We start from the raw sequence: 27,994 nt of genomic DNA on the forward strand, positions 1-27,994 counted from the left end.
CCTAGGGACTACAGGTGTGATTTATCATTCTCAATATGAGCCCAGGAGTCACCAGACCAGGGGAGGGATTGCAGCCGGAAAAGCCGCAAGCCCAGGGTAATTCTTGTAAACCGTCCCTAAATCCATTCTAGCGGCGGTGGGGGGTGGGGATCGGGAAATTCCCCCACTTCAAAGTCTAGGAAGCGTGGTCAGGCTGACCCCGGGGCGGGTGAGGAAATCCCCATCTTCCTTGTCCCAGAAAGCGCTCAGGTAGAAATCGCACGTCTAGAGCACACGGGGGCGTTTTCCCCGGGGTCGGTCACCGGGCAGGGGCGGTGACGTCTGGGCCGGCGGCCCCTTTAAGGCCGGCGGTCCCTTTAAGGCCGCGACCCACGTGTCCCGTGACGTCAGAGCAGGAAGTGTTTGAGGAAGTGGCGCCCGTCTGGCGGCTCCGAGGGCCCCGCACGTTCATGTCTTCGGGGCGGCGCCCGCGCCCCGCCGCCAGGTGAGTGCCTCGGGCTGGCGCCCCCGGTGTCACCCGCCCCCAGTCTCCGAGGCTCCCAGACACGCGCATGACCGGCCCCGAGTCCCAGGCTTCCCGGGAGGGGAGGGCTGGGAGGCCCCGGCGGGGTGGTGCCGGGCGGGGGCCCGGGACGCGGCGGTGATTCGTCGGAGCCTCGGGGGGCTGAGCGGGTAGGCGGCGGGGCGGGGGCTCAGCCCGGGGATCCCCTGGTAGGTCCTGGGCGCGGGGGCGTCTTGTCCTGGGCGGGACCCCTCCCCCTATTGCTTCCATACAGCTTCGGGGTGGGGTGGGGGGGGTTGCGAAAGACAGGACTTGGCTCCCCAAACGAAAATCAGACCCAGCCACCTGCTTTTATGTACGGAGATGAAAAATCAGTTCCGATTTTTCTTTCCCATCGAAGCGCTGTGGCATCTCTTAACCTTGTCCATCTTCTCGAGTCCCACTTTTCCTTAACCATCACCTTTTGTCCCCCCGCTCCACATTGCTTGCAGCGTTAGCCGGACTTCAGTATGAGCTGGTCACCTTCCCTACCAACCCAGACATGTGGGGCCTGGGAAATGAAAGAGCGGCTTGGGACAGGGGGATTTGGGAACGTCATCCGATGGCACAATCAGGTAGGCTATGTGCTGCTGGGAGGAGCCGGGGTGCGGCACGGTTGGGGGGTGCAGACTAAGTCTCCCCCACCCTCCCTGTAAATGGGACTCATCTTGGCCCTGGGCTTCTTGGGAGAGAAAGGGCCTGGGAAGGCCCTAAGCTGACTCTAGGTTAGTGGTCTCCAAGTTTTACTGACTATATCACCTAAATAAATAGTTTAAAAAAGTTTAAGTTTTTAGCTGCAAATATATATTTAAAAAATTGCCTATCTTTGCTAACCTATTATCACCTACTAATGTATTGTGTACTAATGTATTAGATGTTTTGAAAAATGCAAACATGTTTTCATACTTTAGAAAAGTCTAAAGTGTGAAAATATTTTTAAATGTTTTAAAAGTTAATTTAAAAAACATTTTAAATACTTACCAGTTATGGGGTCTTCCCAGTGTTGTTTGCAATACCTCACAGCAAGAGTTATACACAGGCACACGAAAATGAGAATTATTGTTGAGGATGGTGGGTGAACATGCGCGTTTCAAGTAATTTTTGTAATTTTGAATTTTGGAGGCCGATTTTACATCTCATAGATCCTCTTTTCTTTCTTAATGTCTTTGACACATGAATTTTTCACCCCACAAGCGTTAGGGCTTCCATATTCCTGTTTGTCCTGGTGTTACATGCACTGAAATTCTCCACAAGAATCTCTTTAAACCACTCATCCATTTTATGAGAGTCCTTTTATTAAAATCCTGGAATGCAAAATCAAGTGGGCCTTAGGAAGCATCACTACGAACAAAGCTAGTGGAGGTGATGGAATTCCAGTTGAGCTATTTCAAATCCTAAAAGATGATGCTGTGAAAGTGTTGCACTCAGTATGCCAGCAAATGTGGAAAACTCAGCAGTGGCCACGGGACTGGAAAAGGTCACTTTTCATTCCAATCCCAAAGAAAGGCAATGCCAAAGAATGCTCGAACTGCTGCACAACTACACTCATCTCACACGTTAGCAAAGTATTGCTCAAAATCCTCCAAGTCAGACTTCAACAGTACGTGAACCATGAACTTGCAGATGTTTAAGCTGGATTTAGAGAAGGCAGAGGAACCTGAGATCTAATTGCCAACATCCATTGGATCATCAAAAAAGCAAGAGAGTTCCAGAAAAACATCTACTTTTGCTTTATTGACTATGCCAAAGCCTTTGACTGTGTGGATCACAACAAACTGTAGAAAATTCTTCAAGAGATGGGAATACCAGACCACCTGACCTGCCTCCTGAGAAATCTGTATGCAGGTCAAGAAGCAACAGTTAGAACTAGACATGGAACAACAGACTGGTTTCAAATTGGGAAAGGAGTACGTCAAGGCTGTATATTGTCACCATGCTTATTTAACTTATATGCAGAGTACATCATGAGAAATACTGGGCTGGATGAAACACAAGCTGGAATCAAGATTGCCAGGAGAAATATCAATAACCTCAGATATTCAGATGACACCACCCTTATGGCAGAGAGTGAAGAAGAACTAAAGAGCCTCTTGATGAAAGTGAAAGAGGAGTGAAAAAGTTGGCTTAAAGCTCAATATTCAGAAAACTAAGATCATGGCATCTGGTCCCATCACTTCATGGCAAATAGATGAGGAAACAGTGAGAGACTTTATTTTTTGGGGCTCCAAAATCACTGCAGATGGTGACTGCAGCCATGATATTAAAAGATGACTGCTCCTTGGAAGAAAAGTTATGACCAACCTAGATAGGGGCTTCCCTGGTAGCTCAGACGGTAAAGCGTTTGCCTACAATGTGGGAGACCGGGATTCGATCCCTGGGTTGGGAAGATGCCCTGGAGAAGGAAATGGCAATCCACTCCAGTATTCTTGCCTGGAAAATCCCATGGACTGAGGATCCTGGTAGGCCACAGTCCATGGGTCCCAAAGAGTCAGACACGACTTAGCGACGCGACTTCACTTCAGACAGCGTATTAAAAAGCAGAGACATTAGTTTGCCAACAAAGGTCCGTCTAGTCAAAGCTGTGGTTTTTCCAGTAGCCATGTATGGATGTGAGACTTGGACCATAAAGAAAGCTGAGTGCCAAAGAATTGACGCTTTTGAACTGGGTGTTGGAGAAGACTCTTGAGAGACACTTGGACTACAAGGAGATCCAACCAGTCCATCCTAAAGGAGATCAATCTTTAATATTCTTTGGAAGGACCGATCCTAAAGCTGAAACTCCAATACTTTGGCCACCTGATGCAAAGAACTGACTCATTTGAAAAGACCCTGATGCTGGGAAAGATTGAAGGCAGGAGGAGAAGAGGTTGCCAGAGGATGAGATGGTTGGATGGCATCACCGACTCAATGGACATGAGTTTGAGTAAACTCTGGGAGTTGGTAATGGACAGGGAACCCTGGCATGCTGCAGTCCATGGGGTCGCAAAGGGTAGGACATGGCTGAGCGGCTGAACTGAACTTACTGAAATCGGATGATACTCTCCATATTTCTTCATAAGTGGGGCACTTGGAACCTCCGGCGTGTCCCCACCTGCCCCTGTCCGCCCCTGCTGGTGGAAGGCCCGTTGTCCTTGGGATCCCCCGAGTGTTAGAAGTGACATGGGACCTGACACGCTGTGAGTCGGTGCTGCACAGTTAATAGCAGGAAAGCTTCATTTCCTGTGTATGTTTTTTTGGATTCCTGTCTTGAGTAACCCCTGCCTATACTGAGTTTGGGGATCTCTGCTCGGGGGAACCCTCACTCACCCTATAGCTAATACTAGCTTCTTGACCCAAAATTCAGACACACTGAAGCCCTTGAGTGAAGGTACCCACTTTTTAATCAAGGGCCTCTAGCATCTTTCTGGGCTTGAAGAGATGGTGGATTTCACACGGATTCCCAGGAGCCTGGCTGCAGCCAGCAGGAAGAGTCATGCCGGCCTCTGGCCAGTCACGGCAGAGGTCATCTCAGACTCCCACCCTCCCCTATCAGCTGGAAGACGTGGAGCTCTGAATGGGTGGAGCAGCCCCTGGAGGAATGTAGGGGCCAGAGGACAGTCCCGCAGATGGTAGTTCTCACAGTCACCTGGGAAACTCCCGATTCCAGCAAACCCCACGGCTGGGGGGCAGGGGAGTGGGGGGTGCAACCAGAGCCTTGGCATCAGGACGGAAGAGCTAGCTCCTTCCTCAGTTCAGTTCTCTCCGTCGTGTCTGACTCTTTGTGACCCAGTGGACTGCAGCATGCCGGGCCTCCCTGTCCATCACCAACTCCTGGAGCTCAGCTCCTTCCTCAGCCCTACACAGACCCGGGCCGGGCGCTTTCAGACGGGCCGGGGCCTTCAGAGTCTCGGCTCCAGCCCGCGTCCCGAGGCAGCCACATCTCGGGTGGGCCACTGTCTGCCGTCTCCACCCCCGAGGGCCCCTATGGGCTCTCTGGGCTTGGGGTATGGTTGTTAGATGGAGGCTGTTTCTGGCTTTATAGCTGTGAGCCCGAGAGAGAGAGAGAGAGAGTGTGTGTGTGTCTTCTATTTCAAGTTTCTTCTCCTGCTCAAAAACCTTATTTAAAAAAAAAACAAACTGAAAGCCAAGCTCTCCTCCCGCCGTCTGGGGCCCCTGCCCTCCCTGCCTGTCCCCTCCGGGCTCCAGCAGGTCAGTCAGAGGCCCACCGCCGGTCGGGGGTCGGTTCTCCCGGAGCTCCTCAGCCTCCCGCGCGGCCCGTGCGTCTGCGGAGGAGGGTGCCTGTCAGCCCGGACCCTGTCTGCCTTTGGGGCTCTTTCAGTTCCCTCACGGAAACTCTATGTTGTGCATGTATCGGGTGCACAAGAGTCAGCCACTGTTTGATGAAGGCCTTTTTTGGAAAAAGGAAAGCACCGTTAATCAAGCATTATAAACGTAAGCTCCCAACTAAATGGTCATTGTGACCCGGGAGAGGGACCCCAGGGCGGTGAGACCTTACACCGGGGCCCGGGTCTGGGGGTCTGGAAGGCTGCCCTGGGGGGCATCGCCTGGCAGGAGGAAGAAGCAACCTGAGAGTTGGCAGGTGGGGAGGGTGGGAAGAGGGTCCAGGCTGAGGGGGTGGCTTGTTCCGAGCCCTTGCCGAGGGTGGGTCCTGGCCAGCAGATGTGAGCAGGTGGGCTGAGAGGGGAGCCGGGGGCAAAGGAGGCTGACATGCAGAAGGTGGGTGCCGCTGCAGGGATCCCCGCTTTGGGTGGGGGGGGACACATGGGAAGGGGCCCAGGCAGTGCTGGGCAGGGCAGTCAGCTCCCAGCCAAAAAACGCCCTGACTTCTACGGGGTAACAACTCCCACCCGGCTTATTTCAAACCACTGGCAACTTGACCACGTTTCTCTCCAAATTCCTGGATATTAGCCGTCAGCTCTTGGGGTCTGGTACTGGGACCCCACTGGTCCTGCCCCGTCCACTGGGGAGACCAGTTATGAGGTCTCTGGAGTACTCCAGGCATGAGACTGGATGAGGCTGATGGTTGTGGAGGGGGTAGATTTAAGAGCTGTTTTCAGGGTGACAGTCGGCAGGAGGTAGGGGTGGGGTGGACATGAGGGGCTGGCGGGAGGTGTCCAGCATTCGCAGGTGTGTGGTGAGCACTTAGCCGTGCCCTGGCTCAGTCCGGGAAGCACTCCAGGTCCTCCCGGGCTGGTCCCCCCATCGGGGAAATCCCTGGGCTGCTCTGGGTACTCGGGAGGGTCTTTCATCAGTGTTCACTGTCAGAACACGAGTGGCGTGTTCTCTGGGAGATCCCCTTGTGTTCCGAGCCTCTGGAGGAAGGCAGCCAGGAGAGAGGGGTGGCTGTGTGACTCCAGTCGGGCAGAGCCATGGATTCTAGTGGGTGTGACAGCTACGCATGTTTGCCTAACACGCCACGTACCTTGTCGATAGAGAGAATACTTGTACTTCCTCAGAGGAAGTCATATGCGAGAGCCTAAGCGTTGGCACCCTCATTGGGATGAGAGACACCTAATGATCAGACCCACATTTGTGGAGAACGCTCCGCGTGCCTGCATGGGTTTCACCTGCTTTGTTTCCAGCCAGCATGGCAGAAGTACTGTTGTTCTTACTCCCATTCTGTAACCGAGGAAACTGAAGTGTAGGGAGGTTAACCCTTTCCCAGAGAGGCTGAGCTAGTAGGTAAAGGAGCCAGAATCTTCTGAACCTCTTCCTCTTTGAATCCCAGCCTCACGCCTTGTCCACTGGCTTGTGTGGCCTCTCCAAGGTGGGGATCCAAGGTCAAGGACACCCCCAGAAAGGCTCAGTTTTGTCCACCGTCAGTCTTAAACTGTTTTGAAGCACTATAGTGAAAACCCGCCTTTGGATGACAAAATATGTAGGTCTTCCTTGCTAAGCAGAGACCCCGAAAATGAGTATCTCCGAGGGAGGAGGGACAGTGGAACAAATGACCCCACCCGCTTCCCTGAGGTTTTTTGCTTTTCTTAACAAGCATGGGCTTCGACAGTCCCTGTTGTGTGGATACTGTCTTAAATCTTCAGCCCAAGTACTGTCTAGATGGGCTGGTATTTTCAATAGGATGTTTTGTTAGACACAAAGGAAGAAGGAGAAGAGGAGGTGACCTCAGCTGCCACCCCTTCCAGGACTGAGAGCTTGCATCACACGCACCCGGGCTCGGGTCCCGGCTCTGGTGTGGGCAGCTTCGGGGCTTTGCGCCACAACCTCCCACGTGGATTTGGAAGAAGTTAAGATGTTGGTCCCTTCTGCTGTCAGCCTGTTTGGGCCGGAAGCCTCCAGAGCACCTTGCAGATACAAGCACTGGCATCCTGAGTCAGGCGAGTGAGATGTCCCAGGGCGCCTTGCTAATGCCACATCCTCCGTGCGCTGCGATGGGAAAGGCTGCAAAGTGCTGCCTGATCCCTGTGGATACACTGGTCACCGCCCGAGAAGTCGGGCCAGCTCTCCCTGGCCCCTCACTGGATGACACCACGCTCGCTGTAGCCTGTCTGTGTGTCTTCAGGTCTTACAGGCTTTGAGCGCTGGCCTGAGCCACCAGGGGTCCATCTTTTTGTTGGACTTTCTGTGCTCACGCTCTAGTCGAGGGAATGAAATGAACACTCAGGAACATGTCAGATAGGTGTAAACACGAGCACCAGATCGTGCGGAAATCATCACGGCTCCTGTTCAGTGAGGATGTCACTGCCAGGTGTTCTGGGTGCCTTACCCACGCTGCCTCCTGCGTGCTCGGGCATGATAGGCGATTCTCAAGCAGGATTTGATGGGAGGTGGGATGTTCCTGCCTGGAGAATCCCGTGGACAGAGGAGCCTGGCAGGCTTCAGTCTGTAGGGTCGCGCAGAGTCGGACACGCCTGAAGGGACTTGGCACAGAGCGCGGGCTGCACGCGGTGTGGGGGGGCAGAGGCGGCAGGTCGGGTGGGGAGAGGAAGTAGGAACGTGCTCCGAGCCCCCGAGGATCAGACGCTCCGTCTCATTTGACCGACAGCACCAGAAGGGGTACGGTCACCCCCACCTTGTGGACAAAGACCCAGAGGCTTCAGTAATGAGCTGGAGGTCGCACATTCACCAGGCGATCTGACCTGCTTCCTTCCGGGCCCCTGTGGGTGGGCCTGGAGGCGAAGGCGGTGGGCGGGGTCAGCCGGCTCCCTGTGGACCAGTTGAGCCAGGGGCGGAGCTGCAGCCAGACCTCAGCCTTCTGACTCTGGGGGATGCTTTCTCTGGGGCCCTCCTTCCTGAAACACTCGTCTGGGAGGGGGGATCCGAGAAGGAACATGGAAGGTGTTTGCAGTCCCCCTCTTAGACCACAGAGGCCTGTTGAGTGGTTGCCTTGGTAACAGGAGGTGACTTCATGACCCGAGGGTGTGGACAGACCCCTTGGCTTTCTGTTTGTGGCCCCCCAGCCATCAGAAAAAGGCTGCCACTGGCCTTCGGCTCACTTCTCCTGTAGTGCTGTCCAGGGGTCCCAGAAGTCTGGGGGAGCCTGTCCCCCAAGCTGCCCTCACTTCAGGGTACACTCACCTTTGTACGCAAAAGGCAAAAAGGTCGCAGAGACTGGAAGGACCTTTGTAATCAACTGCCTTCCATGGAGACACCATCCTGGGCCCCTTTCTCCATTTTCTCCAGAGACACTGCTTTTAAATTTTGTCTCAACTCCCTAGGAGTTGGGTACCGAGATGGTTCAGGCCAAGTCTGGGATTCCAGAGAACTGAGCTGAGACTGGGAGATTCCAGGACAAATAGAGCATCATCCATGCCCTGACGTGTCGTTGCTGCTGGGGGAGACACCCCCAGAGTTTCAAAATCAACTTCCTACAGTCTGTTCATGATTAATTGAATTTTGCTTTTCAGAGAAAGTACGTGTTTAGCCACAGAAGGTCCTTCTGACTGGGTTTCTGTTTCAAGTGAAAGATCAGTCCTGGAAAGACGGGAATGTTCTAGAGTACTTCCTAGAGGGTCACAGGGTACAACATGTCTGTGTCTGTGTGGGACCCTCAGGCCTGGGAAGCCAGGGTTTCCCCTGGCACTGCAGGGCCAGGCTGAGCTGCCCACTCAGCATTGAGGCCTGTGCCCACTTAACCCCATGTGTGTTCCACGTTCACGTACAAAATTCACTCTTTAGGTTGAGTTTGACTGTTCTTCAGTCTTGAATACCAGTCTTCAGTATTGGGGTCTATTAGTGGATTCTGGGATGGGCCAGGAGACAGCTGTGTGTGAGCTCCGGTATTTGCATTGGGCAGGAAATTACAGCTATCTGCAATCACCCAGTGTATATACAGATGGATTCTATAAAAGATCTTCTAAGTCATGTAATGTCTACTCTTTGGGTTTGACTTCTCTGTCATTTTTTTTTTAAGGTTCAATCATTTATTTTCTTTCTTACTTTGGCTTTGCTGTGCTGTGTCTTTGCTGCTGCTCGGCCTTTTCTCTCGTTGCAGCGAGTGCGGGCTGCCCTTCATGGCTGCCCTTCATGGCTGCCCTTCATGGCTGCCCTTCATGGCTGCCCTTCGTGGCCTTCATGCCCGCCATGCGTGCCCTTCACGCAGGAGCTTTTCTCATTGCAGAGCACAGGCTCTGGGCACACGGCCTTCAGTAGTTGTGCGTCGTGGGCTCTAGAGCACAGGCTCAGTCGTGCGGTACACAACTTAGTGGCTCCACGGCATGTGGAATCTTCCAGGACCAGGGATCGAACCTGGTGTCCCCCACACTGCAAGGCAGATCCTTAACCGCTGGTCCACCAGGGAAGCCCTATCCGTCATCCTCATGAAGGAAGCGTACTGTTTATGCTCAGGAGACTAGTGATCCCTCCCACGGTGTCTGCGTCCTAACCCCCTGAGCCTGTGAAGGTGTTAGGTTACGCTGCAGAGGGAAATCAACGTTGCTCATCAGCTGAGCTTAGTTGGGAAGCTCATCCTGGGTGATCCGGGTGGACCCAGTGTGACCGCGAGGGTCACTGAAAGGGACGGGAGACTGGAGAGTCAGTGTCAGCAGCGCAGCCGCAAAGGCTGGACTGGTCACTGCTGGCTTGGAGCTGGAGGAAGGGGCCGAGGGCCACAGGTTGCAGGCAGACCCCGGTTTCTAGGGCGGACATGAAGGGCATTCTTCCCTAGGGCCTCTGGAGAGGACGTGCCCGCCATCAGCTTGATTTCAGTCCTGTGAGACTCTTGCCAGACTTCTGCACCTCCAGAACCATCGGGAACTAAGTTGGTGTCGTTTTAAGCCAGCAGGCTGGTGGCAGTTTCTTGTAGCAGCGATAGAAAACGAGTGCGTGGTCGTGTATGTTAAAGTAGGTGCACATTTTTATAAACTCGAGGAGACGTTCTGCAGTAACCAACCATGAGTTGCAGTATCTTCTACTGAACGGTTGCTTAAAACAACCGTCCATCTCAACATCACGTGCCCAGCGACACTCCCAGCGGCCTGGCCTCCCTGTGCAGCGTGGCCATCCGTCCCCGCTCGTTGCTGGAGCTCGGGTTTCTGTGGGATCCCGCCCACCTGCAAACAAGCTTCCAGACATGCATCGGGATGGCTGTTGGTGGAGTTACCAGAGAACTGGGCAAAAAAAAAACGAGTCTGAACCCTAACGGGAAGTGAAACTCGAAAGCAGATTCGAATCAGTTTGAGAGCAGGGGATTCGGGAAGTTCCTGCTGCAGAGGGTGGAAAGTCTCGTGCGATGTAACGCCGTCTGGTTGTTTGTTGATGAAAGAAATCGTGGCCTCTTGACACCCCAACTCTTGAGCAGTGCTAGCTGGATGTTCAGCCAGGGTCGCTCGTCCAGCTGTCCTGGTGGGTTCAAGAGCAGCAGGATGCCAGTTTTTGAAAGAGGTCAGCTTTTCTTCAAGGGCACCTCCAAATCCTGGCCAGAGATCGGGGTTCTAACGGCGCAGTAAGTGGACGCGGTGGCAGAGCCTGGCTGTCAGCACCTGCTGCCATGGGCGATGCCGGGGAGTGTGGCTCAGAGCAGGCGTGGGCCGCCAGAGTGAGCCTTCGAAACACTGCCGGGCGAGGGGCCGTCACAGAAAGCCACATCTTGTACGATCCTCTTTATGTGAAGCATCCAGACGGCTAAGTCTGTAGAGGCAGCGTGTGGATGGGTGCTTGTCTAGGCCTGGGGGTAGGGATTTCTTTGGGAGATGATGAGTATGTTCTCTTTTAAAATAATTAACTAATTAGTCCCTTGGACGGCAAGGAGATCCAACCAGTCCATCCTAAAGGAAATCAGTCCTGAATATTCATTGGAAGGACCGATGCTGAAGCTGAAATTCCAGTACTTTGGCCACCTGATATGAAGAACTGACTCATTTGAAAAGACCCTGATGCTGGGAAAGATTGAAGGCGGGAGGAGAAGGGGACGACAGAGGATGAGATGGTTGGATGGCATCACTGACTTGATGGACATGAGTTTGAGCAAGCTCTGGGAGTTGGTGATGGACAGGGAGGCCTGGCGTGCTGCAGTCCATGGGGTTGCAAAGAGTTGGACACGACTGAGCAACTGAACTGAACTGAACTGAGTGAACTGGGTCTTGGTTGCAGCGCTTGAGATCTTCAGTCTTGGTGTGGCATGCGGGACCTTTACTTGCAGCATGTGAAGCTGTTAGTTGTGGCATGTGGGGTCTAGAGCCCCGACCAGGAACCAAACCCTGGCCCCCGGCACTGCGAGCCCCGAGTCCCAGCCACTGGACCACCAGGGAGGTCCTGGTGAGCGTGCTCTAACACTGACTGCGGCTTTGGCCACATGACTCAGAGTGTACCGCAGACCATCAGCGTGTGTGCTTTCCATGGATGAGTTCAATGGTGTGATACCTCAGTAGAGCTGTCGGAAAAAAAAAAGCATATAAGGTGACTGTGTGACTGAGGCTTAACCACAGCCGCGTGGGGACTTACTTGAGAGAAGCCACTTGGGAGAGTGCCCTGGGGGTGCTGAAAGTATCTGCTTCTGGCCTTGGACCCGGCACGGTCAAAAGATGCCTCCACCTCATTCCCGAAGCTTTCATTCGTGAGTGTTGGTTTTAGGGATGGGTCTGCTAACCAACGAGTCAGGCGTCCTCGTGGACACTGTCTGTCTCTTGTCTGCGTGCATGTGTGCTAAGTCACTTCAGTCCTGTCCAACTCTCTGCGACCCTGTGGGCAGCAGCCCGCCAGGCTCCTCTGTTCATGGGATTTCCCAGCCAAGAACGCCAGAGTGGGTTGCCATCTCCTCCTCCAGGGGATCTTCCCCACCGAGGGATCGAACCCAGGTCTCTCACGTCTCCTGCATGGGCAGGCGGGTTCTTTACCACTAGCACCACCTGGGGAGCCCTGGCTCCCACTGTCCTTTTCTCCCAGGTGGGCCCTTGGTCTGCAGGGATCGTGGCTGGATTGGTGGACCTGTGACCTCGATGCACGTCTGCCACCCTGAGGAAGCACGTGTCCCTGGGGGCCTTGCCACGACCTCGACGTGCATCCATTGAGTCCCAATCTGGAACGAATGAATTCCTGCACTTATAAAACTTAGGATTCCTCATAATGCATGTTTTCATAAGCAGAGAAAATGGTCCAATGGGGCCTCTAGGATTCCCATCTTTCATTTGGGCACCGGTGGAATTTTGGTACCATTCTGAAGCGTTTTCTTGCTGGATTTCTCCTCTGCCTACCCTGCAGGTCAGGGCTGGTCCCAGGGCATATGGACTCTTAGGGGGCTCACACCACAGGGGCCTGGGACCCGCCGGGTGGGGCGGAGGTCGGCTCACTCACTGATGGCAGGGCCGGCCCCCGGCTGCTGCTGCCAGAGCTGTGGCCGAGGCCGTTGCTGTCCCTCGGCCGTCCTGGGAGCCCTAGGGGCCCAGGAGGGGGCAGCCATGGGCTCTCCTGGGTGCTGCCTGGACACCCAGGGGGAGGGAATCGTTAATCTTGGGGACCCAGGCCATCTGTCTTTCACAAGAATTGTAGCGATTCCCTCCTTCCCGTTCACGAAGATTCCACGGAGGGCACTATGTCAGTTATTGCATTAGAGGTTAAACTCCTGAGGATGGACAGGCCTATAGTTTAACAGAGGAAAGGGGAAGTAACCGTGTGACCCTGCAGAAAATAAGTCTTTGGCGGGTAAGTGCCGTGAAGGAGTGCCCTGTTGAGACAGGAGGGCACCCTGCCGTGGGGGGCACCCGGGCCTTGCCCCAGAGCAGAGACCAGAGGGCACAGGCCGGGCCAGCAGTCTGACCCTGACTGGGCATCAGAGGCCTGGGGTGGAGTCGCAGGAGGAGGATGGAAAGGTGGGTTGGAGCCCAGCTTCAGGGAGTTTTAAATGCCAGCGGTGCCTGCATGGGTCCACCCCCAGGCGTGTTGCCCAGTGCCTGCTAAGGGCTGGACACTGCTAGGGGCTCAGCTCCAAGGCACCCCCTAGAAGGTTGGTGTCAGTGTTCCCACTGTACAGATAGAGAAGCTGAGCCAGAGCCCGTGGTCTGCCCAGCGTCACAGAGCTGGTAAACAGCTGTGTTGGGATTTGAATCAGCATGTGTTCCATGTCCTATACCAGGCTTGCCTTCTCTCTGGAGGGAGAGACAGCGCCCCCCGCCGCCCGCCCCCAGTGGGAGAAACAGGAAACCTGAAGCCAGGGTGTTAACCGTTAGGCTGAAGCGCAGGGAAGTACCTTTTGCATGGGTCCAAGGTCAAGTCCAGTAGTGCCACGGGTCAAGGAATGAGGATTCTCTTGGGCAGAAATGGTCCAAAGAGATCTCGAGGGGGAGGTGGGGACAGGGCAAAGCCTGGGTGCAGACGTGGGGTGCATAGTGATGAGCAGGGGCAGGCTGGGAGGCGGGCTGGAGGGGACTCGGGGACATCCGTTAAGCAGGCCCGCTGCCGGCCTCGGGAGCCTGGAGCTGAGCGCGGGCTGTGTTCTGCGCCCAGAGGTGACGGCTGTGGGTTTGGCCCTTGGCTGTCTCTGATCGTCCCGCGCATCCTCTGCAGGAGACGGGCGAGCAGATCGCCATCAAGCAGTGCCGGCAGGAGCTCAGTCCCCGGAACCGTGAGCGCTGGTGCCTGGAGATCCAGATCATGAGGAGGTGAGGGCCTGGGCACCAGCATCCTTGGGGTGGGACCACGGGGGGCTCGGGGTGCAGGGGCCGGGGGACCTCGGGGCTCAGGGGACCGCAGAGGCTCGGGGTGACCGTGGGGGCTGGGGGACCGCGGCGCTTGGGGTGACCAGTGCGGCTCAGGGGACACTGTAGTGACTCTGGAGGAAGCCAGCTGGGCCTCGGAATCTGGAGCCCCAGCTCTCTGGAAAGAGGCGTGAGTCCCAGCGCTGATACCCTAATACAGGCATCAGGGCCCCAGCCAGACTGTCCAGGCGGGCGGCCGCCGGAGCATCGGCAGTGGCAGCCCAGCACCCGGCCCCGCCGAGGGCTCTGGGTGGGCTTCCTTTGTTATATGATATAAAGTAGCCGTCACGCCGAGCTTTCCTTTGTCAGCAAAGATCCTTTTTCCCCGGTGTTTCCAGTTGTGAGCTGGTAGGTGAGTTTCCCTGCTATGAACCTTTTGCCAGAGTCTGTTCCTCCAGGGGGGCCGGGGCGGGATGCTGGGGGGCTGCCCTCCCAGCTGGGAAGGCCTGGGGCAGTCACAGCCCAGCGGGGGCTCCCTCCCGACCTCGGGGAAGGGGTGTCTCCTTGTTTGCATGTGCACACACACGTACTCACACCACACATGCCATGTGCACACACATGCCACACACAGACACACATGCCACAAACACACCACGCACACTCCACATACAGATACACACACCACACGCACACACACACAGACACACCCCACATACACACCACACACACAGACACACACACACACACCATACACAGACACTCCACATAAAGACACAGATGCAGACACACACACACCACATGCACAAACACGACACAAACACGCCACCCACACACCACGCACACACACCCCATCCCCACCCAGTGGCGTGCAGTTGGGAGGCGCGGGGGGCCTGCTGGGGGGCCTCTGAGGAGAACCACGTCCCCCAGGGCCCTCGCAGGGCCAGGGCTCATGGCGCTGACCGAGTGCTGCCGCTGGGGCCCTGGGCGAGGGGCCAGCCGTGCCCTCGCCCCTGCACCCTCCAGACCCTGGCACCTCGAGGCCCTGGGGGGCAGGGGTAGGCCCGGTGTCCGCCCCCCTCACCCGTTCCCCATCCCCCCTAGGCTGAACCACCCCAACGTGGTGGCCGCCCGGGACGTCCCTGAAGGCATGCAGAGCCTGGCTCCCAACGACCTGCCTCTGCTGGCCATGGAGTACTGCCAGGGCGGGGACCTGCGCAAGGTGAGGCTGCGGGGCCTGGGGCGGGCGCCCAGGGTGGGGGGCAAGGTGAGGCTGCGGGGCCTGGGGCGGGCGCCCAGGGTTGGGGGCAAGGTGAGGCTGCGGGGCCTGGGGCGGGCGCCCAGGGTGGGGGGCAAGGTGAGGCTGCGGGGCCTGGGGCGGGCGCCCAGGGTAGGGGGCAAGGTGAGGCTGCGGGGCCTGGGGCGGGCGCCCAGGGTGGGGGGCAAGGTGAGGCTGCGGGGCCTGGGGCGGGCGCCCAGGGTGGGGGGCAAGGTGAGGCTGTGGGGCCTGGGGTGGGTGCCCTGGGCTGGGGGGGCAAGGTGAGGCTGTGGGGCCCTGGGCGGGGTTGGGGGCCACCCAGGGTGGGGCGCGGAGGTCAGGGCAGGGCTTGGCCTGCACGCTGCGGCTGTCCCTTGAGTGATGAGGGAATGCCACCGGTCTGAGTCCAGGGCGGGGCCAGACCAGCCCCAGACAGACCTTCCTCCCCCAGCAGGCAGGGCTGTGTCAGCCCTTCGGTGCTCTATGGTCGCCGTCCCTGTGAGCACAGCTTCTCCCAGACGTGGCCGCCCGGGGTCACGGAGCGGGGCAGGAAGGGACTGACTCGGCCCTGGCGGGCCGGGCCAGGGACCCAGAGCCGCCGCTGACGCAGCTTCTGGGCTCCGCTCCCCGCCTGCCTTCCCCACGTCTGCACATCTCTGTATGGGGCAGTGAGTGTCCCATCTCTGAAACGGTACCATGACCTGCTCTTACTCATGGCCTTGTGAGCAGCCCCGCGATGCAGGGGAAACAGATGGGATCCCCAGTGAAGCGGGGGGCGCATCGTGGCCCAGAGGGGCTGGGTCGCCACAGCTGCAGTGGCAGAGCCCGGGTCTCACCTGCGGGTCCCAGCCGCGGGCCCCGCTCCGTCTGTGAGGACAGTAGTGTGAAGACAGAGCCCGAGGACCGTGCAGGCTCTGGGCAGAAGGTGGCTTTGTATTGCAGAGAGGTTGCCTGTCCGTGCAAACCCGTTACTCCTCACCCCGGAAGAAGGTGCACGGTTACGGGCAGGGATGGGGATGGGGAGGGCAGGACAGCCAGCAGGTGCCCCGTGCCCCCTCGGCCGCTCCCAGAGCCAGCGGCGCCTGCTTTCCCGCTGATCTCCTGTCCCCTGCCACTGTTCCTCTGCAGAGGGACTTTCCATGAGGCCCATGTGCCCGAGCGGCCATCTCCCGCCCGGGGGTGTCAGGGCAGGATGTGAGCACAGTCGCTGGCACGGCCCATGGGCAGGGACTGATAGGAGAAACGGGGACTGGACAGCACTTCCGTTTTCCTCACTTATTTTCCTAACCTTTGACAGCCATTGGATTACTAACTACAGCTATTTAGGGAGATAAGGCCGTGTCCCTGACGCCGAGTGGACACTCCTTGGCGGGCAGCGTGGGCGGTAGGTGGGAGGCGACCAGCTTACGGCAGTGGTGGGCCTCCGACGTCATCTCATGGCCAGCAGGGGAGCTGGGCCGCCAGGGAAGACAGTGACACAGACTGGGGCGTGATTGACCCGGCCCGGGGTGCAGGGTGGTGCGGCGGAGGCGGGGTGGCGCCCCACGGTGCCTGCGTCCACGCGGTCACCAGGGGAGATCGGTGGGGGGGTGGCGCTGCTGTCCCGGCTCCCGGGGTCCATTCTCTCGGTTCCAAGTGGAGTGGCCTGTCTTTCCCCGCTCCTGAACGCTCAAAATCCATACTCCTGGACGGGGAGACAGGGTCGGCCAGTGCGTGAGCGAATGTAGAAGCCAGAGCTTATCGGAGGAGTGAGGCGTGTGTGCCCGGTATGGGAGTAGCTCATGGACTTAACATCGGTGCCCCTTGTGTCTGGAAGTTGCTTTCTGAAGTCGAGGCCGGCTTCTCACAGCAGGCCGAGCCTCTCGATAGGCTACTGGGGCCAGGAGGTGGACGAGCCTCGGGTGGACTCGCATCCTGAGGCAGTTCCGTGCTGCAGGGGCCTTGGGGGCGGACAGACGCCTTCGGTCCGGCATCTTCACCCATGAACTGGGAAGGCCGCCGATGCTGGCCTCAGAGGTGGGCAGGGCAGGGTGCAGTGAGACGGGGCAGCAAGGCTCCACGGAGCGCATCCACGCAGCTCTCCATCCGCGAAGAGCAGGAGGGCCGTGCGGGCTCTGGGCGCAAGCTGGCTTTGTACCGAAATGAGGTTGCCTCCATCCACATCCCCTCACTCCTCCCTAGGGAAGAAGGTGCACGGTTTGGGGCAGGGATGGGGCTTGGGGGGCCGGACAGCCAGGTGATACTGTGTCCGCGCTCGGCCATTCCCGGACCCAGCGTCGTGTGCTTCCCCGTTGCTCTTCTGGCCCTGTCCTGGTGCCAGCACGTGGTGAGTGCTTGCCACGTGATCCCTGCTGTCATCCCCACCCAGGGCAAGGGGAAGGGGTCGGAAGGAGGGGTTCAGTGGGTCCCCAGGGCTCTTGGGAGCAGTGGATCAGCAGTGGCTGATCTGGCTGCGCCCGCTTCCCTAAGACTGTGGCTCAGGTGAGGCTCCGAGAACGGGTCGGGGTCGCACACATGAGCACCTCCAGGAGCTCGCAGGCTTCCTTTCTCGTTCCCCGCCCGGGCCCCGACCCCACCAGTCCTGCCGCCCAGCCGCCTGCCCACCCAGGACCCGGGGAGCGCTCATATGGCCTTGGCTTGCGGAGGACCCTTGTGGATAGCACGTTGGTGGCTGGTGACTGCTCCCCCTGACGCCTCTCCCCCCTTCTCAACAGTACCTGAACCAGTTTGAGAACTGCTGCGGCCTGCGGGAAGGAGCCATCCTCACCTTGCTGAGCGACATCGGTAAACCCCAGCCCCGGACATCTGGCTGTGCCCGCCAGGGAGGGGCCTCGCGGGGGCAGAGGGGAGGTGACGGGTCTGCCGGTCTCTGCGGAGGTGGGCTTGGTGGGGACAGACAGTGGCAGGAGACTGGTGGGGGCGGCGGTCGACAGGGCCTAGTCAGGCGGGCGCTGAACTCAGATAGATATCCCTTCCTTCCGGACTAACTCATGTGCACAGAGGAGCAAGTTTCCTTTCCCGTTAAAGAGCCCCACTCCCAGCTTTCCCGGCACGGCCAGCGATGGAGTTGGTTGTCCTTTGAATTCATCTCATCCCTTGGCAGTGAATTTTTCCACTGCCTTGTTGGTACTTCTCTTCCTGGCCGAAGGCATAGGAAAAAACGGTGCTCCTTTAAACCCTGTTTAACCCTTGGCGTTCTCCGGGGAGGGTGTTGACGGCCCTCTGAGAAGGCCCGGCTGGCCTGGGCAGCAGGAGCCCAACCTCGGCGTGCAGCGGTCAGATACCACCTCCCCGGCCCTGGCGCCTGCTCTTTTGGGGTAAATCTGCAGGGTTGATGGTGCCAGGTGCCAGTCCGAGATCTGGAGTTGAGAAATAGCCAGGGTTCGTCACTCAATGTTTGCCCCCAGCTTGGGGAACAACACCGTTTTCACCCCTCGCCCACTGCACCCTCTTGGAAGCTGTGTGTTTTTTCTTTTGGTATGTTTAGACTTTGTCTTTAGGAAAATACCAAGCATATAGGAAAGTCGGAAGAGCAGTGCAATGAACCCCACATGCCCTTTACCCAGGTTCACCAGTTATTGCCACCTCGCCCCGTCTGTAAAGCCGCGTTGCTGACGCTTGGCCTGGGAGGGTAGGGGGGCTTGCAGTGCCCGGGGCTTTGGCCTTGCCCCTGCCGCCTCTTCACTCTGGGCGAGAAGGAACCGACGGGGAGTGGAGTGACGATGTGCTTACGGTTAGGATCCGAGCAGTGGGACGTGGAAAATTCCCGCTCACTCTCGAGCCTGTGTCTGTCCTGTGGATGGGGTTCACGGTGAGGACACGGTGACGTGGCAGCAGTTTGGGGTTTCTTTTCCAGCTCCATTGAGGTGTAATTGACGTTTGACACACGTGAGTTTCAGATGTGCAGCGTGAAGACGTTGCAGCAGTTTTATGTGGCCTGAGTGTGCGTCCATCATCAGCCAGACTGCTTCAGAGAGGGAGGCGCCCTCTCTGACTCCCTAGAGAGTCCAGTCCTTCGGCCAAGATCCCACCTGCTCCCTGGACCCCTGCCCCACGCTGGCCCATCCCCGCTGTGCACGGACGTTTACGTGTCTTCTGCGCTGGTGGCCACATCACAGTTTATTCTCTTGAGTCGAAGCCAGGTCAGAAGGTTGGAGCATGTTGTTTTGCTCTTTGTGGACAGCTTTTGTCTCTGGTTAGAGCTTCAAGTTTTTCTGTATGTAATTTCTTCAAATGTTGTGCTTTCGCTCAGTAGGTTATTTGTGCATTCAGGAAATTGTTGTTAAGATAGCCTCTGCGTGATTGTCTCAGGCACCCAGAACTGTCCACTCCCTCCTGTACCTTTAGCATCCTCCAGTGACCCTCGGGATACTTACGGAGCCTCTGCGGGTCTTACGTTCTCGGTGTGGCCACGTGTCGTGTCCAGGTACTTCCTGTGGTAGCTTTCTGTTATGTATTCAAGAGGTGAGTGTGTGTGAGTTACACGTAAGTCAGAATAGTGAGGACAGGTAAGCCCCAGGGAAGCGTGTGTGGTCCCACTCTCCTGTCAGTGGATGAGTGTCAAAGGTCGTTAGGTCGCCTGTTCCCTGTCTTCCTCTCTGGCCCCGAGTTGGAAATAACGAGGCTTTCTTTGAAGTGCTAGTCCGCTAGAATTAAACTCGTGAAGGCCAAGAATTCGTCATCGCTGTGTCTCCTGCATCTGCAATACATACTTGTCAGTGAATGAGATAAATCCCAAAGGAAACTAGATTAAGGGCCTACTTTTTATTTAAAAGGACAGCTGTTCACATATGATTAAATGAACTGTCGGGGGTCAGATAGCAGCTCTTGCCGCCTGTTAGCCGCGTGACCTTCGGCACATTTCCTTTAATGGAGTTTGGGTCTCCAGTGCCGCACTCGGGCCTCCTCTGGCTGCGGCGAGTTGGGACTGCTCCCCGTTGTGGTCCGTGGGCTTCTCACTGCAGCGTCTCCACTTGTTGCCGAGCACAGGCTCTTGTGTGGACAGGCCTCAGCGGCTGCGGCACTCAGGGTCCGTAACTGCGGCTCGCAGGCTTCGTTGCCCTGAGGCTCGTGGGAATCTTCCTGGGCTGGGGATCAAACCTGTGTCCCCTGGATTGGCCGGCAGACTTTTAAGCACTAGGTCATCAGGGAAGTCCCCTGTTACTTCTTAAGGGCAGCAGCTTTATTTGCTGTGAGACGGGCACATAACTCGCCTGGTGAGAAGCGTCAGGAGTCTAGGGCAGTTGCCCTGTGCTCGTCCTTCCTCTCTGCCCCCGCCCCCTGGGTGTGGGTTCACAGCACCCCTTTTGGAAAACCTCCACTGTCCTCAGTTGTGTGACCCAGGGCTGAGGTCCAGTGAGCCGGGCAGGTGGCTGTCTTCCAGGACGTCCCTCCCTGGAAGTGGCCGGCCTCGCTCAGACCACCGCCCTCGCTGCCTCCTGGATGCCATCCGGCTGCCTGATTGGGGGATTGCTGATAAGCTCAGATTGTCCTTTCTGTCCCTTTTCTGACCTGTGTACAAGATTCATGAAGTTTATTTTTCTTTTGCACAATGTCGTCATGGAGCCCGAGTTCAAAAGGGTTTCTGGGAGCTCCTCTCACATAACACTTTTGTATTCTGGAATGTTTCCTGAGCCTGTTTAGTTCCAGTTAGTCCCAGGGGCCGACCCACGTCCCTCTGTGGAGCTGCCCCACTGGTCCCTGCCAGGCTGACCGCAGATATGGCCGGAGCCCACCCCTGCCCACGGAGCAGGTACTTGGCGCGCCCTGGATGACGCCTCGTTCTTGTTGTTGTTCAGTCGCTCGGTCGTGTTTAGCTCTTGGTGACGCCACGGACTGCTGCCCACCAGGCTCTTCTGTCCTTCAGTATCTCCCAGAGTTTGCTCAGATTCATGTCCGTTGAGTCGGTGGTGCCATCCAGCCATCTCATCCTCTGCCGCCCTCTTCTCCTCCTGCCCTCAATCTTTCCCAGCATCAGGGTCTTTTCAAATGAGTCAGTTCTTTGCCTCAGGCGGCCAAAGTATTGGAGTTTCAGCTTCAGCATCAGTCCTTCCAGTGAACACCCAGGACTGATTTCCTTTAGGATGGGCTGGTTGGATCTCCTTGCAGTCCAAGGGACTCTCAAGAGTCTTCTCCGACACCACAGTTCAAAAGCATCAATTCTTTGGCGCTCAGCCTCCTCTGTGGTCCAGCTCTCACATCCATACAAGACCACTGGAAACACCATAGCTTTGACTGGCTGGTGACCTCTGCTTAGCTTTAACCTCTCCGGTGCCGCTGGTCTCCCAGAGATGCCCAGGCAGAGCAGCATCAGGATGATAGACACAGGCAGGAATTTCCCAGGGAGCTTCACGTTGCCCGAGACGGTCTTGCAGAGTGCACATGAGCAAGCGAGTGGACGCCCAGGAAGCCTGTGGGTGAGCCCATTTCCTGTGCAGGGACAGGCGGGCCTGTTGGAATGTTGCCCTTACGCTGCTGAGAGGTCTGGAGACAGGTGCTGAGGAAGCTGGAAGTGATCTGTCCTCCACATAAAGCGACCTTAAAATAGCTCAAGGAAGTTGTAACTCAGTGGACTCACTATCCTCTGGAAAACATTGCCATGTGTTTCCTTCTGCCGGCTGACAGCAAACTCCTGCCCGCTCTGGAGGCCTGGGTCTGTGCTGCCTGAAGGGTGGGGACTGCCCAAGCCCAGGCCAGCCGGAAGGGACAGTGAGCGATCCCTGGGGCCCTCGTGGACCCTGGCTCTGCAGCGATCTTGGTTCTCCGGGCGGCCAGGGGGTCGTGGGGACCCACCGCCCTGTCCTCGAGCCTCAGGGGCCCCCGCTCACTGTTCCGTATGTGCTCAGCTCTGAGCCACTGTCGGTCCCCGGCGGAGCGTCTCCTCGCAGGGGTCCAGCCCGTCCACCTCACAGGACGGGGAGGGCTCCGGAGGGAGCACAGGGCTTTCGGGAGTCAGGGCCCGGGGCTCTGCTCTGATTTCTTTCACTGTGGCTTTACTTGCTTCTTCTGTTGAATACCTGCATTCTGATTGCACTGCTGATTGTCCTGAAAGGTGACTACCGGATCTCAGAAATTCAGCTTATTTATGTATAGAGTACCTGGAAAATCGTTAAGTAAGCAGGTTTAACGAACATAATCAGAATAAAAGCGCTGCTCTCAGTCCTGGCCTTCCCCACTCCCCCGGCTCTGCCTCCTCGTTCAGGGACCTTTCCTCTCTAGGAGACCAAGGTGACTTTCTGGTCCTGCATGTCCTCGGCTTGAAATGAGCGCTTGGACTGGGTGAGCCCCAGGGTCCCTTCTAACTCTTGAGTGTTGCATTTTTGCTGTTTGGGTTCTGATTTTCAGAAAGGCCGCCTGGAATGTCTGTGACGTTCGCCGTGCCGCCCCAGCCTGATGGCTCCCAGGGTCCCCTGGCCTCTCTCTTCCTGCATCCTCTTCTCCCTGGAGCTTCGTCTCGATGCTGTCTTGTCTGTCCCTGCCCCAGCCTGTGTGTCCCGCTCTGTGCCTGGTGACCACCCGCTGCTTCCAGTATTCCGTGTGCCAGGTCTCTCTCACCAATCTTTATCCACTGAATATTCTCCCGGGTCTGTGTGTTCAACCCTGACCTCCATCCTCAGCTCCGTATTCACGTCTCCATGGTGCTCCTCCCCAAGTCACTTCCAAGATGAAGTCCTCGACGTCCTCCTTAAACCCGATCCCTTCCTGACGTCCTCTGCCTCGTCCCTGGCCCCGTCTTCCTGCCAGTCACCCAGACGCGGGTGCCGACTTTGAATCTCGTCTCTTCTCAGAATCTGCCCCTCTTCCCACCCCGCGTCCCCCCGTGTGAAGTCTCCCGTCTTTTCTTTCATGTGTACACCCCGCTTTCCCTTCCTGTGCCCACTGCCTCCACTCATTAAGAGTCGTCCTAGCACCTCACTCTCCTGGGCGCCTGTTCCCGTTGACTGATCCCTCTCTCGTGCTTCTGAGAGGACACGTCCATCACAATCCCCTGCTGGGTCAAGGCCAAACCTCGTAGCCTCCCGTCTCTCCTGATTCACTGTAGCCCACTTCAAAACCCGCTCTTCGATCCCCTCGTGAGCCTCTGCCCATGCACGCCTTTCAGAATGCCGCTCCGGCCCCTCCCCCTGGTCTGCCCCTCCGTGGGGACCACCCTGGCCCAGCGAGCACAGCGGGCCTCTCGCTCGGATTCTTCTGCCCTCATGGCCTCCTCCACCCAGTACTCCACTCAGGCATGGCCTCTGCCTGTCCTCAACAGTAAGGACTGACCTTTGGGCTTGAGACCCATAGATCAGACTCAGTTCTCTGTTCAGTCACTCGGGCGTGTCCGACTCTCTGTGACCCCATGGACTGCAGCACTCCAGGCCTCCCTGTCCATCACCAGCTCCTGGAGCTTGCTCAAACTCATGTCCATCGAGTTGGTGATGCCATCCAACCATCTCATCCTCTGTCGTCCCCTTCTCCTCCCACCTTCAGTCTTTCCCAGCATCAGGGTGTTTTCCAAGGAGTCAGTTCTTTGCATCAGGTGGCCAAAGTATTGGTGTTTCAGCTTCAGCATCAGTCCTTCCAATGAGTATTCAGGACTGATTTCCTTAGGATTCCTTTAGGATATGAGCCATGCCGTGTAGACCAGATTATTTGTGTAGCAAGTGAAGGAAATGGTGTGATCCAGCGGCACATTTTTGACAGCACCAGCCACACAGAAGACACTTGTTCAGGACGGCGGGGTGAAGAGAGGGTGACTCTGCACTTCCCTCTCAGCCCTGGCAGCACCGCCCTGCTACCTCGCTCGTGAGTCACAGGCTCTCCTTTAGCCAAGAACCCATTAGAGGGGCTGGATCTCCCGCCACGCGTCTGCACTTGGCCTTCCAGCCCTCTTGCTTGGAAAGCCCAGTGACCTCAGAGCGACTGGCGCTCAGTAGCTCACAGCCAGCTTCTACCGAGTGAACGAACGTCCTCTTGCCCTTCTCCGTCACGGGGACTTACGCCACCGTCTGCTGACTGTCTTTTCTGTCTTCTAGTCTGTGTGTCAGCCTGCTGGTCCATGATCTTTTTTTTTTAAGCCTTAAGAACTTTTTATTTTATTTATCGACTTATCTTTGGCTGTGCTGGGTCTGCGTTGCTCTGGCAGGCTTTTCTCCGGTTGCAGCGAGTCAGGGCCCCTCTGCGTTGCGGGGCGCGGGCTGGTCCCTGCGGGGGCCTCTCTTCTTGCAGAGCGCGGGCTCTAGGCCCACGGGCTCAGTCAGTTGTGGTGCATGGGCTCGGTTGCTCCACGGCACGTGGATTCTTCCTGGACCAGGGATCGAACCTGTGTCCCCTGCACTGGCAGGCGGGTTCTTTAACCGTTGGACCACCCGGAGCGTCCCTGGTCCATCGATGTTTGCACGTCTTCCCCGCGGCGTGAGGGTCGCGGTCGTCCCGAGCAGGCGACCCTCAGGAGAGCTCAGTGGTCCCTTTCAGCTCAGGGTGTGGTCAGTAGGCTTCATGGACACAGTCCTCACTCAGCCGCTTTTCTGATGGCAGTCTCGCTGGTCCCGTCTGTTCCCTCATCTCTGGAGCGTGGTTTGGGATTCTGGCTCATCATGAGAACTCAGGAGCATCACAGTCTGCAGTTATATGTCTGTGTCTCCCTCATGAGCCAGCGGGAAGCTGGAGTCCAAGACCTGGGTGCCGTTCCCGCCAAGGGCCCAGGAGGGGACGGTGCTTGACACAGACCCCACCCCGAGCCGCGTCCGCCTGAGGAGATGCCGCTATGTGTGGTAAACTTCACACACAGTGCCGCTTGGCGCCTCTTTCCTGTCACTGGAACATGGGAACACGGGGCCCATAGGCTTTCCTGGGTGGGCCACTTTTCCAGTTTTATATGCACGCAGTACCTCTGCGGTGAGGGGCTTCGATTTTTAAGAAAGTTTCAGACACACGGGTATTTCTTTTTTCCATCTCAGAGTCTCATGTTCCATCTAATTCAAGTCAAATTAAGTTCTCTTGCCTTGAGAAAACTCTGATTCAGGACACTGCCCCCCGCGGTCCTGTTCCTGTTCCATTACATCAGCCACCATCAGACCGAACTGAGCCTCTCAAGGTCTGATCCTGGGAGGGGCGCTGTCACCGAGCCCTTGCCTGTCAACGTTTTGACCATTTCACTCAGTGTAAGAAACATATGGGATTGTCAATATATACATAGTCAATATGTATATATAGTGTGTATATATATATACACATATAGTGTACATGGGCTTCCCTGGGGGCTCAGAGGTTAAAGCATCTGCCTGCAGTGCGGGAGACCCGGGTTCGATCCCTGGGTCGGGAAGATCCCCTGGAGAAGGCAGTGGCAACCCACTCCAGTGTTCTTGCCTGGAGAATGCCATGGACGGAGGAGCCTGGTGGGCTACAGCCCACGGGGTCACAGAGAGTCAGACATGACTGAGCGACTTCACTTTCACTTTATAGTGTACATATGTATATAGTACATGGTGTGTATATGTATATAGTGTGTATATATATATACACGCACTATATATGTATATATATATATATATATAGGATTGTCTAATTCCAGATTTGATTAAGTTGACAAAAAGTATTTGAAAATGAGTGACTTCCCGAAATGAGAGCTGAGGTGTGTTATATGCAGTGGCTTCAGCATAAAGAGAGCCCGCTGGTAACAGGGTCACCGGCTGGGTCACCGGCTTGCCCTCCGTCCTCCCTAAAGACCCGGGCACGACTCTCGAGCGTCGTGGCATCGAGCGGTGCCCTCCATCTGATGTGAGTGCTCTGCTTCCCCAGGGGCTTCTCAGGGCATCTCCCCGCTCGTCCTACCCCACATCACTCTCAGTGAGACGTTCACGCCTAGAGTCAGAGGCCTTGCATTCCTGCTTGTTCACACTGCTGTGAGTCTCAATGTTCACGTATCCTGGTCTTGGACAGATGGACCCCCTCCTTTCTGTGAGAGCCCCTGAGGCTCATGTCACACAGCCACACAGGCCTTGGGGACTCGGAGGCTGAGCAGACACACCCCGTCTTCCCCCACTGGTGCTCCCCGCCAGCCGTGAGTTCACGTGAGGGGAGATGGCGTCCTCGTGTGCAGGGTCGTGCCCAGGCGGTTATCAGAGCCTGTTTTCACACTGTGCTTTGTGAAGCAGTAAAGTCAGTAAAACAAAAATGAAAGTGCTGGTGAGAAGCACCAGTCTGGTTTTTTTTTTTTTGGCCACACCCCATGGTACGGGAGATCTCAGTTCCCCGACCAGGGATGGAACCCGTGCCCCCTGCAGTGGACGGGCGTCTTAACCATGGCCATGATGGCCAGGGAAGTCCCCCAGCAGAACAAGATGGGTGGCCCATGGGGTGTACCCTCTGAGAGCAGTGGGCATGTTGCTTCATCTGGACGTTCGTTGGACCTAAGCCAATCTGCTGTGCCCAGTTGTGAAAGCAAAGAAGAAGAGGGAACAAGTGTGAAATGTCGAAACTCTACGGTCAAATGCTGGATTTTAAGGGCAGATTCAGTGAGAGGTTTTGCGATTTCACTTAATGTGCGCTGGAACGCCCCGAGAAGGTGGAAGTTGGGTGTTTAACTCTCAGGGGTTTCCCTGTGTTTTCAGAAAACACTCAGCATGAAAAGTCTTTACACAGCACATCTGGTCCCTTGGGTTCTGGAAGGCTGTCTCTTCCCCCTGGGGGTGCACCCCTTCCCTACTGCGCCCTGGCCCAGCACCCTTTAGGAGACTTCTCTTAGTGGTGTTATCACTTTTGCTTTTGACCTCTTATTGCCTCGAATAAAAAAAGAGGTTCATGCCCCTACCCCATTGACATCCCTCTGAATCAGGTAATAGAAGCGTAAATAATCTTTAGTAATTGCCAGTTATACTGTGGATTTCCCATCATTCGTTCAGCCGTTCCCTGATTGGTGACTTTTCATTACTCTCTAATGATTTCACTTGACTCTGTGCAGTCCGCACCCGTATCTGTACGTGAGGGTGCTGTTGACTTTGTAAGCCGGATTGCCAGAGGCAGAAACAGAGGGTCCGACGACATGCGCTTCTTAAGATTGAATCGCTTTTGCCACATTTCTTTCCCCCAATTGCACAGCAGTTATTACTCCTTCCGGCGATATAGGGAGTGCCTTTTACGTCTCATCTGAGATTCCTTCCAGTTGAAGAAGTGAAAAGGCATTTTGTTGTTCCTTTCGTGTGTACTTTGTGGATGGCCAGTGAGCTTGAGCGACTTTTTAGGTGATTGCATAATTCTTTGTGGTCTGTGTTTCATTTCTATTCCTATAAGTTACCCCTTCACGTGTTCTTTGCCAATTTTTCTAGGGGTTTGCTTGCTTTGTTTGTGTATTAGAGTGGTCTTTTCTTTCTTAAATCACTAATGACTCAGTTCTGTTGATAGTAGATAATACCATTTTTAAGTGTACCTAACCTTGGAAAATAAAAACATAGTCATCTTCTCTTGAACGCCATCCTCAGTCTTTATCCACAATTCTGCTGGCCTGAAGCTGAAACCCTGTGAAGCACCTATCTAACCCACTTCTTTGTTTTCTTTTATGTTCCTTTAAGGTAAAAAAATGCATTTTTTTCTTTAGAAAAGTAACACAACATTATGATTTTGAAAATAGTAGTGTTGCTTCCCTAATACCTGGGTTGCTTTCTTATTGGTTCGTAGGAGTTTTTGTCTGTAAATACATGCTTTTTGGCATATGTGTTACAGATATTTTTCTTCCCCTTTTTTGGTCTTTTGCTCTTTGTATAGTATCTTTTGCCATAAATTTTTCTTTCTTTCTTTTAAATTGAAGTATAGTTGATTTAAAGCATTTCAAGTGTATAGCAGAGTGATGCAGTTATATATATGTGTGTGTGTGTGTGTGTGTGTATTTTTCATTCTTTTCCATTCTAGTTTATTACAAGATACTGAATATAATTCTGTGTGCTATACAGTAGGTCCTTGTCGATTACCTGTTTTATGTACTGTGGTGAGTGTTTATTAATCTCAGACTCCTAATTTATCCCTCCCTTCTTCCCCTTTTGTAACCATAAGCTTGTTTTCCCTGTCTATGAGTCTATTTCTGTTTGCATAGAAGTTCACTTGTATCAGTTTCTTTTAGATTCCACAGGTAAG

General features: G+C 55.8%; 1 protein-coding gene across 2 annotated transcripts in view; it reads left to right on the forward strand.

Moving 5' to 3' along the window:
- The first annotated feature begins 361 nt into the window (after positions 1–361).
- Positions 362–27,994, forward strand: part of IKBKB (inhibitor of nuclear factor kappa B kinase subunit beta) — a 50,389-nt gene continuing 22,756 nt past the window's right edge. The window contains exons 1-5 of one of the 2 annotated variants that reach the window (XM_043893237.1): positions 362–484; positions 994–1,116; positions 13,499–13,593; positions 14,731–14,848; positions 17,599–17,668. In XM_043893237.1, coding sequence (XP_043749172.1) covers positions 1,012–1,116; positions 13,499–13,593; positions 14,731–14,848; positions 17,599–17,668 — 388 coding nt within the window. In that variant the 5' untranslated portion in view covers positions 362–484; positions 994–1,011. The remainder of the gene's footprint in view (positions 485–993; positions 1,117–13,498; positions 13,594–14,730; positions 14,849–17,598; positions 17,669–27,994) is intronic. The other variant, XM_043893236.1, reaches the window with a different exon arrangement.

This window comes from Cervus elaphus, chromosome 32, assembly GCF_910594005.1.
Source record: "Cervus elaphus chromosome 32, mCerEla1.1, whole genome shotgun sequence".
NCBI lineage: Eukaryota > Metazoa > Chordata > Mammalia > Artiodactyla > Cervidae > Cervus > Cervus elaphus.